This window comes from Camelus dromedarius, chromosome 15 (genome assembly GCF_036321535.1).
Source record: "Camelus dromedarius isolate mCamDro1 chromosome 15, mCamDro1.pat, whole genome shotgun sequence".
In the NCBI taxonomy this organism is placed as follows: domain Eukaryota; kingdom Metazoa; phylum Chordata; class Mammalia; order Artiodactyla; family Camelidae; genus Camelus; species Camelus dromedarius.
The window spans coordinates 8,560,503-8,574,356 of record NC_087450.1 but is presented as its reverse complement, the minus strand read 5'-3'; the positions used below and the strand labels follow the sequence as shown (position 1 = coordinate 8,574,356).

Here is a 13,854-nt window from a genome sequence, read left to right as displayed (position 1 = left end):
CCACCATGGTCTCTCTCTGGGGTCACCACAGGTCACCTAGTGTTTATTCTCCACATAACAGACAGATGATCTCTTAAAAGTGTAGATAAGATCATGTCCCCACCCTGCTCATTACATTCTAATTGTTTATAATCACACATAGACTGAAAAACAAATTTATCTTGCTGTGGCAAAAAACTCTTAATGGTCACTAAACATTCATTTGCTCTCCCACATTTTCCAGAGTCCTGGTAGTTGGGTTAGGGTTAGGGACCCTAGGACCGTATGACTAGTTCTTGCTACTGAACTATGAAGAGAAGTGATGTGTATTGCCTCTTGCCTGGGGAATTTAAAGCTCCTGTGTGACTGTCACTTCTTTCTTCCCTTAATGTAGCAACCAAGGAGCTCAGGTTGAAATGGATGAGCCACAAATGGAAAAAGTCTGCAATAAATAATGTTTTCAGGGAGCTCCCCAGAAGAGAAGTTAGACTTACAGTGACTGATGAATAAACTTCTGTGTGTTAAGCCATTGAGATTTGAGTATGTGCTTGTTACTATAGGATAGCATACCCTACCCTGACTAATACATGTGATATGCATGGCCTTCTTCCCTAACTTCATTCTCCCTCTGATTCTCTGCAATCCAGCCACACCCAAGTTTTATTTCCAAACAATTCCTGCCTCGGGGCCTTTTGTTCTAGCTGTCCCTTCTGCCTAGAAAGTCCCTGCCCAAAAACAATACATGTAGACTTCATCACAATATTCTGGTCTTTGTTCAAATGTCACCTCCTCAGGAAGGCGTTCTCAGGCCTCCCTATTTTAAAAAGTCTGCTTCTACAACCTACTAAATGGGAGAAATATTTGCAAATGATATGACTGACAAGAGGTTAATATCCAAAATATATAAACACTTCATACAACTCAATATCAAAAAAACATACAATCCAATCAAAAAGTGGGCAGATGACCTGAACAGACATTTTTTTCCAAAGAAGACATACAGGTAGCCAACAGGACCATGATATGATGCTCAATGTCACTAACCATCAGAGAAATACAAATCAATACCATAATATCACCTCACACCCATCAGAATGGCTATTATCAAAAAGACCACAAATAACAAATATTGACAAGGTTGTGGAGAAAAAGTAACCTGCTTTAATTCACTTCTGGGTATATATATAAAGAAAATGAAAACACTAATTTGAAAAAATACATGCATCCCAATGTTCATAGCAGCTTTTTAAAATAATAGCCAAATATGAAAGCAACCTAAGTATCCATCAACAAGTGAATGAATAAAGAAGATGTGGTATATATACAGAACAGAATATAAAAAGAATAGTATTTTGCCATTTGCAACAACATAGATGGACCTTGAGGATATTACAGTCAGACAGAGAAAGATCAATAATGTACATTATTACTTATATGTGGAATTTAGCAATGAAACAAATGAATGAATATGACAAAACAGAAACAGACTTACTGATATAAGGAACAAGCTATTGGTTACCAATGGGGAGAGCGAAGGGGGAAAAGGAGTAGGGACCTAAAAGGTAAAACTACTATGTATAAAATGAATAAGCTACAAGTATATATAGTACAGCACAGGGAATTCAGCCAGTTTATAATAAATTTAAATGAAGTATAATCTATAAAAACTTAGAATCACAATGTTGTACATCTGAAACTAAAGTAATAGTATAAATCATAGTTCAATTAAACAAAACAAAGCAAATATAAATTTATAGTTAGATAAAAGATTGTGGGGTCATTTTGAAATACTTCTTTCCTAAATTCCTTTTAAAACACCTAGGAAATAATTTTTTAATAAAAATATAGAAATACAACCTGAGCAAGTACAATAAGGGGGAAATAATAATAATAAAAAGCAAAATTCTTCAACCTGTTGGTTCTTAACTGTCTGAGTAATTTATTATTCCTCATATAATATTAAACATTAAGATTATTAAAAATAAATAAAAGTGGATTCAACATAATACCTATGATCATGTCACTCACTCACTTGTTTTCCTAAGTAAGAAATAAAGAGGAAACTCACAGTGAAAATTTCTAATAATTTTCAGTCTAATTTATTTACCCCACAGTCTGTAGTGAACTTCTACTACTGAGGCTCCACTAACAGTTGGGATGTGCAAGAGAAAAGCAACAAATAACATACAAGGGAACTCACATAAGATTATCAGCTAATGTTTCTGCAGAAACTCTACAGGCCAGAAGGGAGTAGCATGATATATTTGAAGTGATGAAAGGGAAAAACCTACAACCAAGAATACTTTATCCAGAAAGGCTCTCATTCTATTTGATGGAGAAATCAAAAGCTTCACAGGTAAACAAAAGTTAAAGAATTTAGCACCACTGAACCAGCCTTAAAATAAATGTTAAAGGAACTAATCTAGTCATTAAACCACAAGAAAAGACAACAAATAGAAGAAAGACCTACAAAAACAAACCCCAAACAGTGAACAAAATGACAGTAAGAACATACATATCAATAATTACCTTAAATGTAAATAGATTAAATGCTCCAACCAAAAAACATAGAATGAATACAAAAACAAGACCCATATATATGCTGTTTAAAAGAGGCCCACTTCAGAGTTAGCAGGCTGTAAGTGAGGGGGTGGAAAAAGTATTCCATGTAAATGGAAACCAAAAGAAAGCTGGAATAGCAATACTTGTATCAGACAAAATTGATCTTAAAATAAAGACCTTTACAAGAAACAAAGGACACTGTATAATGCTCAAGGGATCAATCCAAGAAGACATAACAAATGTAAATATATATGCACCTAACATAGGAACACCTCAACATTTAAGGCAATTGTTAACAGACATAAAAGGGGAAATTGACAATAACACAATAATAGTGGGGGACCTTAACACCCCAGTTACATCAATGGACAGATCATCTAGGCAGAACATCAATGAAGAAATACAAGCCCTAAATGACACATTAGACCAGATGGACTTATTTAATATCTATAGAGCATCCATCCAAAAGCAAAAGAAGGCACATTATTCTCAAAGGTGCATCTCCAGAATCTCACATACTAATCCACAAAGCAAGCTTCAATAAATTTAAGAAAATTGAAATTGTACAAAGCATCTTTCCAACAACAATGCTATGAGGTTAGAAATTAACTACAAGAAGGAAAAGGCAAAAACTGCAAACATGGAGGCTAAACAATAAGCTACTAAACAACAAACGGATCACTTAAGAAATTAAAAAGGAAATCAAAAAATACTTTGAGACAAATGAAAATGAAAACACAATGATCCAAAACCTTTGGGATGCAGCAGAAGCAGTTCTAAGAGGGAAGCATACAGTGATACAAGCCTACCTCAGGAAACAAGAAAAATCTCAAATAAACAACGTAACCTTACACCTAAAGCAGATAAACAAAGAAGAGCAAACAAAACCCAAAGTTAGTAGAAGAAAAGAAATAATAAAGATCTGAGCAGAAATAAATGAGAGACTAAAAAAATAGAAAAGATCAATGAAACCAAAATCTAGTTCTTTGCAAAGATAAACAAAATTGATAAACCTTTAGTCAGACTCAACTAGAAAAAAGGAAGAGAGCCCAAATTAATAAAATCAGAAATGAAAAAGGAGAAACCATAACTTGCATCACAGAAATTCAAGGGATCATAAGAGGTTACTATGAGCAACTACATGCCAACAAAAAGGACAACCTAGAAGAGATGGAAAATTTCTTAGAAAAGTACAATTTGCCAAGACTGAATCAGGAAGAAATAGAAAATATGAATAGACCATTACCAGCACTGAAATTGAATCAATAATTTTAAAACTCCCAACAAACAAAAGTCCAGGACCAGGTGGCTTCACAGGTGAATTGTACTGAACATTTAGAGAAGAGTGAACATCTATCTTTCTGAAATTATTTCAAAAAATTGCAGAGGAAGGAATACTTCTGAACTCTTTCTATGAGACCACCATCACCCTCATACCAAAGCCAGACAAAGCTATCACAAAAAAGAAAGTTAAAGGCCAATAACACTTACAACTACAGATGCAAAAATCCTCAACAAAATACTAGCACATCAACTCCAACAGTGCATTAAAAGGATCACACACCATGATCAAGTGGGATTTATCCCAGAGATGCAAGTATTTTTCAGTATCCACAAATCAATCAATGTGATATACACCACCTTAACAAACTGAAAAACAAAAACCATATGATCATCTCAATTGATACAGAAAAAGCTTTTGATAAAATTCAAGATCCATTTATGATAAAAACTCTTCAGAAAGTGGGCATAAAGGGAACATACCTGAACATAATAAAGGCTATATATGACACGCCCACAGCTAACATCATACTCAGTTCTAAAAAGCTGGAAGTATTTTCTCTAAGATCAGGAAAAAGACAAAGATGCCCACCCTCACCACTCTTATTTGACATAATTTTGGAAGTCCTAGCCACAGCAATCAGAGAAGAAAAAGAAGTAAATGGAATCCAAATTGGAAAAGAAGTTAAGAAGTCACTTTTTGTAGATGACATGATACTATACATAGAAAATCCTAAAGATACTACTAGAAAACTACTAAAGCTCATCAATGAATTTAGTAAAGTTGCAGGGTAAAAAATTAATATACAGAAATCAGTTGCATTTCTATACACTAACAACAAAATATCAGAAAAAAAGAAATGAAGAAAACAATCCTATTTACCATTGCACTGAAAATAATAAAATACCTAGGAATAAATCTATCTAAGGAGGCAAAAGATCTGTACTCCAAAAATTGTAAGATGCTCATGAGAGAAATTGAAGATGACACAAACAGATGGAAAGATAAACTGTGTTCCTGCATTGGAAGAACTAACATTGTTAAAATGGCCATACTACCCAAGGCAATATACAGATTCAATGCAATCTCTATGAAATTACCAATGACATTTTTCACAGAACTGTAAAAAAAGTTGTAAAATTTATATGGAAACACAGAAGGCCCTGAATAGCTGAAACAATCTTGAGAAAGAGGAACAGAACTGGAGGAATCATATGCCCTGACTTCAGACTATACTACAAAGCTACAGTAATCAAAACAGTATGGTACTGGCACAAAAACAGACACATAGCTCAATGGAAAAGGTTTGAAAGACCAGAAATAAACCCACACACTTATGGTCAATTAATCTACAGCAAAAGAGCAAGAATATACAATAGAGAAAAAACAGTCTCTTAAATGAGCTTGGCTGGGAAAACTGGACAGATACACGTAAAAGAATGAAATTAGAACATTCTCTAACATCATATACAAAAATGAACTCAAAAGGGACTAAGGACCTAAAAGTAAGAGTGGATGCTCTAAAACTCCTAGAGACATAACTCACAGCAATATTTTTTTTGCATCTGTCTCTTAGAATAATCAAAATAAAAGCAAAACTAAACAAATAGGACTTAATAAAACTTATAAGCTTTGCACAGCAAAGAAAACCATAAACAAAATGAAAAGAAAACCTATGCATGAAATGGAAGAAAATATTTGCAAATCATGTGACCGACAAGGGATTAATTTTCAAAATATACAAACAACTCATATAGCTTAATATCAAGCAGCAACCCAATTAAAAAATGGGCAGAAGATCTATATAGACATTTCTCCAAAGAAGATATACAGATGATCAATAAGCATGTGAAAAAGATGCTCAACGTTACTAATTATTAGGGAAATGCAAATGAAAACCACAATGAGGTATCACCTCACATCAGTCAGAATGGCCATCATTATACAGTCTACAAGTAATAAATTCTGGAAAGGTTGTGGAGAAAAGGGAACCTTCCTACACTGTTGGTGGGAATGTAAATTGATGCAGCCACTATGGAGAACAGTATGAAGGTTCTTTAAAAAACTAAAAATAGAGTTACCATGTGATCAAGCAATCTCACTTCTGGGCATATATCCAGAGAAAATTCTAAGATACATGCACCCCAATATTCATAGCAGCACTATTTACAATAGCCAAGACACAGAAGCAACCTAAATGTCCACTGACAGATGACTGGATATATGTAAATTAGAAATTACTCAGCCATAAAAAAGAAAAAGTAAAAACAATGCCATTTGCAGGAACACGGATGGATCTAAAGATTATCATACTAAGTGATGTAGGTCAGATAGGGAAAGACAAATATTATGATATCACTCACATGTAGAATAAAAAAAAAACAGAAAAATTTTTAAGTGATACAAATGAACTAATTTACAAACCAGAAATAGAATTACAGACATAGAATACAATATACGATTACCAAAGGGGAAGTGGGGGATAAATTAGGGGTTTGGGATTAACATGTACACACTACTATATATCATATAGATAAATAACAAGGATCTACTGTACAGCACAGGAAACTCTATTCGATACCTTGTAATAAACTACAGTAGAAAAGAATCTGAAAAGGAATTATATGTATACATATACAGAATTGCATCACTTTTCTGTACATTTGAAACTAGCACAAAGTTGTAAATCAACTATACTTCAATTTAAAAAATGTTTTTAAATTCAAAACAAAACAAACCAAAAAAGCAGTAACATACGCAGAACTAGTCTGAGTAGTGAGCAACTTTCACCTTTCATCTCATTGAATTTATTACTGCCCCTCACAGTCAGAGAAGCAGTATTAGCAGATCAGTCTTTTTTCTGAGCCTCCTGTTGCTGTGTGCTTGGTTCCAAGTCAGACTACCTTTTCCCTGAATAACCCTTCTTGTGGGGCTAAGGGATTGGTCCCCTCGCCTCCTGTCTTAGATGCTGCTCCACAAAACTAGAACTAGTCATCATTATTGGCTCCTGAAAAATAAAGGTGTCAACTCTCAGTGTCCTCCAGCTGCTAATTTCATGAAACATCACACACATCTTTTAGTTTTCACAGTTGGAAGAAATTTTAAATTTTTACTTTAAGTGGGAGAAATTACAGAGATTGAAAAAGTAAAATCCCTGATGTTTGTTGGAGTTTAATTAGAGAAAAATCTGATATTATTTAGTATACTTAGTATACTTACCAAGTTTTTTTTTTTTCTAGGTAATCAATGCCTTCAGTAAATAAGTATTCCTTCTGAATGGGGTCTCTGTCTGTCTGTCTGTCTGTCTCCTAATTCTATGGAAAGTTTACAGGAAGGATTGCAATTAGTTCTCCAATCTGCAGCTGAAGTTTTTTCTGCTTACATTTTGGTTCCACAATGAAATTTGGTAAAGTTTCGCACGACAGTTTGATCCAGGGATTCAACTCTAAGAGTTTTAACCTAAGAAAAGAAGAAGGGATGCTCTCAAAGATTTATGTCAAGGAAATTAATTTCAAAGTTACTTGTAATCATTAAAAATGGAAATAATGCACATCTAAAAATAGAGAAATGATTAAATAAATTATTATAACCATGCAATATAATGCATCCATTAAAAATACTGTTTTTAAAACTATTTCAAAATAAGGAAATATGGAAAATGGCCATGATATGATGCTAAGAACAAAACACACAAAAAAAGGTATTGAAACTGCTTTTATTATGATCCAAAATTTATCCTAAAAGGTGTGAATGACTGTATGTGGCATAAATAACAAAGAAAAAATACAAGCTAGCATTCTAGACTTTTAACTGGCTATCTGTCAGTAGTGGAATTTTAGACTTTTACTTTTTTTTTTTACCTTTTTTTTTTTTACAATTTTAACATTTTCTAAATGTTCTTGTAGAAGAAGAAGATTTATTCACTCATTCATTTAATCAGTAAACATGCAGTGACAGTTAAATGCCCAGCACTCTGCTTTGTTCTGAGGAGATAAAGTAAACAAAGCAGAACAGATGTGTTCCTTGCTCTGCCCAGAGTTTATAATACTTTAAAATTAGAAGGAAAAGTCTTTTAAAATTTCATTTCATTTGACCCAGTAATTTTACTTCTGGGAATCTACCCTAAGGAAATAATCAACAAAGCAAAACAAAATTATTATACAGAAATGTTTATTAGCGCATTAATCATAATGGCAAAAAAATCTAAAAAAGCATCTAAATTCCCAGCAGTAGGGGGATGGTTAAAGTAATAATGGCACATTCATATAATGGAATAACAGGAAGCCACTGCAATTACATTATTAAAGACTTTTTAATAACATGGGGAAATTATTATTAAATAAAATTATTAATTAAAATTATTATTAAGGTTTTCCAATAATATCAATAGAAAAAAGTAAGCTACAGAATTCTATAGACTCTGACCTCAATTATGTAGTTTAATTGTCATAAAAGGGAAATTCAAATGTTAACAGGTGTTATTTTTGCATGGTGAAGTAATGGTTGATTTCTATTTACGTGTTTAGTTTCTTCATGAACGAGATTGAATTTTATAATCAGGAAAATCATGTTGCTTTTATGTTTTGAGATGGTTCAAAGATTATCTGTTAAAACCCTAAAAGCTCCACACAAAAACTACTAGAGTCAATAAAAGAATTTGGTAAGGCAGCAGGATACAAGCTTAACGTACAAAAATCAGTTGCATTTCTTTACACTAATGATGAATCAATAGGAAATGAAAGTAAAGAAACAATCCCTTTTAAAATTGCACTCAAAGTAATAAAATACCTAGGAATAAAGATTTATTCAAAGGAGGGGAAAGACTTACATGGAGAACTACAAAACATTGATTAAGGAATTAAAGAAGACTTTAAAGAAATTGAAAGATATCTCATGCTTTTGGATTGGAAAAATCAATACTGTTAAAATGGCCACACTGCCAGAGGCAATCTGCAGATTCAGTGCAATCCCTATCAAATTACCCAGGACATATCTCACAGAACTGGAACAAATCATAAAATTTATATGGAATCACAAAAGACACAGAATTGCCAAAACATTACTGAAGAAAAAGAATGAAGCTGGAGGAATAACCCTCCCAGACTTCAGACTATACTGCAGAGCTACAGTAATCAAAACAGCATGATATTGATACAAAAACAGACATATGGATCAATGGAACAGAATAGAGAGCCCAGAAATGAACCCACAAACTTTTGGTCAACTAATCTTTGACAAAGGAGGCAAGAACATACAATGGAATAAAGACAATGTCTTCAGCAAATGGTGTTGGGAAAACTGGAGAGCTGCATGGAAATCAATGAAGTTTGATGACTCCCTCACACCATACACAATATAAACTCAAAATGGTTTAAAGACTTAAACATAAGACAAGACACAGTAAGTCTCCTAGAAGAAAACATAGGCCAAACATTATCCCACATACGTCTCAGTAATGTTCTCCTAGGGGAGTCTACCCAAGCAATAGAAATAAAAGCAAGAATAAACAAATGGGACCTAATTAAACTCACAAGCTTTTCACAGCAAAGGAAACCATAAGTAAAACAAAAAGGCAACCTACAGAATGGGAGAAAATATTTGCAAAAGATGAGACTGACAAGGGCTTAATTTTCAGAATATATAAACAACTCCTATAACTTAATGAACAACCCAATCCAAAAATGGGCAGAAGACCTAAACAAGCAATTCTCCAAGGAAGACATAAAAATGGCCAATGAAAAAATGCTCAATATCATTAATTATTGAGAAATGCAAATCCAAACTACAACGAGGTATCACCTCACACCAGTCAGAATGGCCATCATTCAAAAGTCCACAAACAATAAATGCTGGAGAGGCTGTGGAGAAAAGGGAACCCTCCTACATTGTTGGTGGGAAGGCAGTTTGGTGCAGCCATTATGGAAAACAGTATGGAGATTCCTCAAAAGACTAAAAATAGACTTACCATATGATCCAGCAATCCCACTCCTAGGCATATTTCCAGAGGGAACCTTAATTCAAAAAGACACCAGCACTCAATGTTCACAGCAGCACTATTTACAATATCCTAAGACATGGAAACAACCTAAATGTCCATTGACAGGTAACTGGATAAAGAAGTCATGGTATATTTATACAATAGAATACTATTCAGCCATAAAAATAATAAAACAATGCCATTTGCAGCAACATGGATGTCCCTGGAGAATGTCATTCTAAGTGAAGTAAGCCAGAAGGAGAAAGAAAAATACCATATGATATCACTCATATGCAGAAACTAAAAAAAAAAAAAAGACAAATGAACTTATATATAAGACAGAAACAGATTCACAGACATAGAAAACAAACTTATGGTTACCACTGTGGAAGGGGGTGGGAAGGAGTAAATTGGGAGTCTGAGATTTGCAGATACTGACAGATACATAAAATAAATAAACAAGTGTATACTGTATAGCACAGGGAAATATATTCAATTTCTTGTAATGGCTTATGGTGAAAAAGAATATGAAAATGAATATATGTATATTCATGTGGGACTGAAGCATTGTACTGTACACCAGAAATTGACACAACATTGTCAACTGACTATACAGCAATTTAAAAAAATTATCTGTTAAAAATTCAAGGAAAATACAAAAAGATATTTAACATTTCCTCAAAGTCTGCATAGCCACAGTGGAGAAAGGAGAGATCATTCACGGAGAGAAAGCTAAAGGTCCTCTTCCTTTCTAGAACATTCTTCAGAGAGAATGGATGACCATGCATGCAGTGGAGCTAGATTCATCAGAGGGCCTGAAGGGGTTGATTCACTGTGCTCATGAGGCTGAACAAGGAAAAGAGCAGAAAGAGCATCTAAGACTTGGAGACACAGCCTTGAGGCCTCATCTCTAAGTCCTCCTTGAACTCTAACCCTGAGCATACTACTGGCCATCTGGACACTAGGTACATGGTGACATTTCTTACTGACCTCACAAAGCAGGTGTCATGAAAGGTCAGGGTCCTGTCTATGGTTTGCCTAGAAACAGTGGAGCCTGAGATGCCCCAAGACAGCTGAAATCTGGCTCCCTGCCAAATTCGCTGTGAAGACTTTGACCCTGAATCCTGACCCTAATCCTCCTAACCTTCTAAGTACAAAGGGAAAGAGAAGGGCTGTGGAACATGTCATTTCTGTGGAAGCCAACGCTACAGAGCTGTCTGCTCCATCCGCTATGCGTGGGCTCGCGCTGACTGTCAGGCCTCCCTTGAGCTCACACTAGTGCCCAGTGCAGTAAAAAGTACCAGCTTTCCCTCTGATTTAGGGATCACCAAGACGGGATGTGTAGGGCTGAAACGGCCCCGGGTCTCACGGCTCATACATTCCGTTATACATCACACTATGCATTTTCTAAGTTTCAGGGGGGCTGCAGTGAAGTGAAAGGAGCAAGTCAACACAGGAAGACTTACAGGTGTAACTCATTTTCAGTAAACCAAATATTTAAAAACCAGAGTAGCATAAAAGATAAGTTTCACTACCCCTTTGAGTAACTGATTTCCCTTCTACATTTAAAATATAAATTGATTCACTGCAACTTGTTTTACACACAACACATTAAATACATCAGGGTTGCACAGAGGGAACAGAAAAGACAGCATTTGGACACCATTGCAAAGGAAGCATAGTTTTCTCTGATTTTAAAAGTGTTCATTGACTACAGAAGTTTCAAAAGACCTCAAATCAATCACAAATCATAATTAATCTTTATGTAAAACAGTTCACTAACTGGGGAATGTTTGTTTTGAAGTTTTTCTCTTAGCTCCTTCTTTGGGCTTCTCATATTCATTTATCTCAGCAAGGCTACCAAAAGGACCCATTTCAAAATCACAGTGGCAGGAGCTTTAAACATCCCTCCACATCCCAGGTAAACATTTACACATTTGTGCACATATAGATATACAAATGAGTGACCTAGGACACCCACGAAACAGTCATACAAATAAAGCTGTGCTCCACTCATCAATTTTCCATCAGTGCCACCTGAGGACACATTCATTCCAGAACGCTAGCCCCAATGTTTGAAAATGCCAACATTTTCACTTTTACTCAGCTTCTGAAATCCTATCCTGTTGGTTTCAGGAAAGAATGAACTCTTTAACTGCCTTTAATTGCCTTTGCCAAGCATGTTTCTCTGTGGACACAAACACGCTAAAAACATGGACCTTATATGGCAAAAGAAATTTAGAAAAACCACTAGGTAATCAGAATCTCTATCTGCGGAGCGCCTTAAGAAGAGCACAGCTGCCTCTCATTCTTGAATGAGAACCCCTAGCAGCTTAGAGCTGAATTAGAATCCTTAGTATTTTATGGTTCTCATGAAACGCTCTTCACATCCAAATAATATTGGAGAGTTGCGGGAGGAGCATTAAGTCCCTTAAAAGTGACACATTTTGCCCAGGTGTACTTAAAACTGGAAGGCATCAGGAAACTGCACGGCTCAAGAACAGGTTGCAAGGATCACAAAGCCCAAACCAGGGGCTGGCCCTCTGGCCATGCCCTGGGTATCCCCTTCAGGCTTTGAGGATAAAGGGGAGAAGGTATATATGGAAAGAAGCAAGGCAGGGGTTGAAAGGAAAATGTCAGGGAGAGGAGGGGAGAGGGGATGAAAAAGAGAGTTAAATGAAGAAAAGGGGGGATGTATATATAAAGGCAAGGAGACTGGAAATGGGTGAAAAGGAGAAGAAAAGGAAAGGGGAATATGAAAGAAAATGGAGAGATAAGATAAAGTCCCTCAGTAACAATGGACTCAGCTGGCGGTCAGTACAAATCCAGGGGGTACAGGTGGCCGACCGTCACCTTGAACCAGGCACTAGCCAGCCCTGAAGCTCCATAGTAATGCCGTCCTCCTTTAAGGATACTTTCTCCCTTTTCCATAAAGGGCGAGCTCACCTATCCAAGGCCACAGCCGTCATGGAGTAAATGCTGGCAAAGACAGCAGCAATGGGGAAGAAGTTGTGGAATTTGCAGTAGAACAGGCCGTAGTACCACTCGTTGTGGACAGCATAGGTGAAGTTCACCACGGTGTTGAAGGCAGCCATGGAGGCCTCTGCGAAGGCCAGGTTCACCAGGAAATAGTTTGTAACTGTCCTCATTCTCTTGTGGGCCAAGATGATCCACATCACCACCACGTTGCCCACCACGGAAGTCACCACGATGACTGTGTAGGCAGCAGCCCAAAGGACAATCTGCCAGGCTGGCTGCACAAACTGGTTGGGCTCCGATATGTTGGTGGAGATGTTTGGGAAGAGGTCTGAGTCCACCGGCAGGACGTTATCCATTCTTTTACTAAGCGGTTAAGCCCTCCTCTCTGTATACACACAGATCCTTTGCAGAAGGGTCCTGAGACGGCGCCCGGGGTCAGAGTCCTGTTTAACCAAGACGGGAGGCTGTAGGTTGTTTCTGGACAGAACTCTTTCCTTGCAAGTAAGAAATTGGCACTGAAATAAAAGCTTCTAAATGTGCGGCATGCCCTCGGTGGCTTTGAATTCCCCCACTTTCAAGCTTCAGGAAGCATTTGAGTTCTTCAATCTGGAGACAGCGTCTCTCCTGCGTTGGGCTGGAAAAGAGGAAGAAATTCCACGGGTCACAGTTCCAGGAAGCAGGAGAACCCCTGCCTTTCTGCACCTGCTGTCACTTGCAACTGCTATTCCTCCTGCCTGCAATGGCAAAGATAAAGCCCTGTGCTGCGCTGAGGACTTGGGGGCGAAGTGGGGTGGGGGTATCAGCCACAGCACGACCTGTAAAAGTTCTGAGTCTGTGGCCAGGATTCTGGGGCCCCGCGTCCAGCTGGAGATTTTTTTTTCTTTGCTTTCGCTGCCGCCGCCGCCGCCGCCGCCGCCGCCGCCGCCACCTTCTGCAGCTTTGCAGGCGCCTCTTGGCTCGGGTCCTGCTCAGCTCCGGAGTTAGCAGAACCTTGGCAGGGCTACGCGTGAGACTTTTATAACCCGCTGCAGAGACGTCACTGGGAATGGGTAGTACCTGGGCTGCGTACTCGCCA

General features: G+C 36.9%; 1 protein-coding gene across 1 annotated transcript in view; it reads right to left on the bottom strand.

The window, feature by feature from the left end:
• Positions 1-13,650, bottom strand: part of TACR1 (tachykinin receptor 1) — a 165,603-nt gene extending 151,953 nt beyond the window's left edge. Inside the window, exon 1 of the mRNA XM_010988559.3 lies at positions 12,747-13,650. Coding sequence (XP_010986861.1) covers positions 12,747-13,135 — 389 coding nt within the window. The 5' untranslated portion in view covers positions 13,136-13,650. The remainder of the gene's footprint in view (positions 1-12,746) is intronic.
• Between the last annotated feature and the right edge of the window lie 204 nt (positions 13,651-13,854).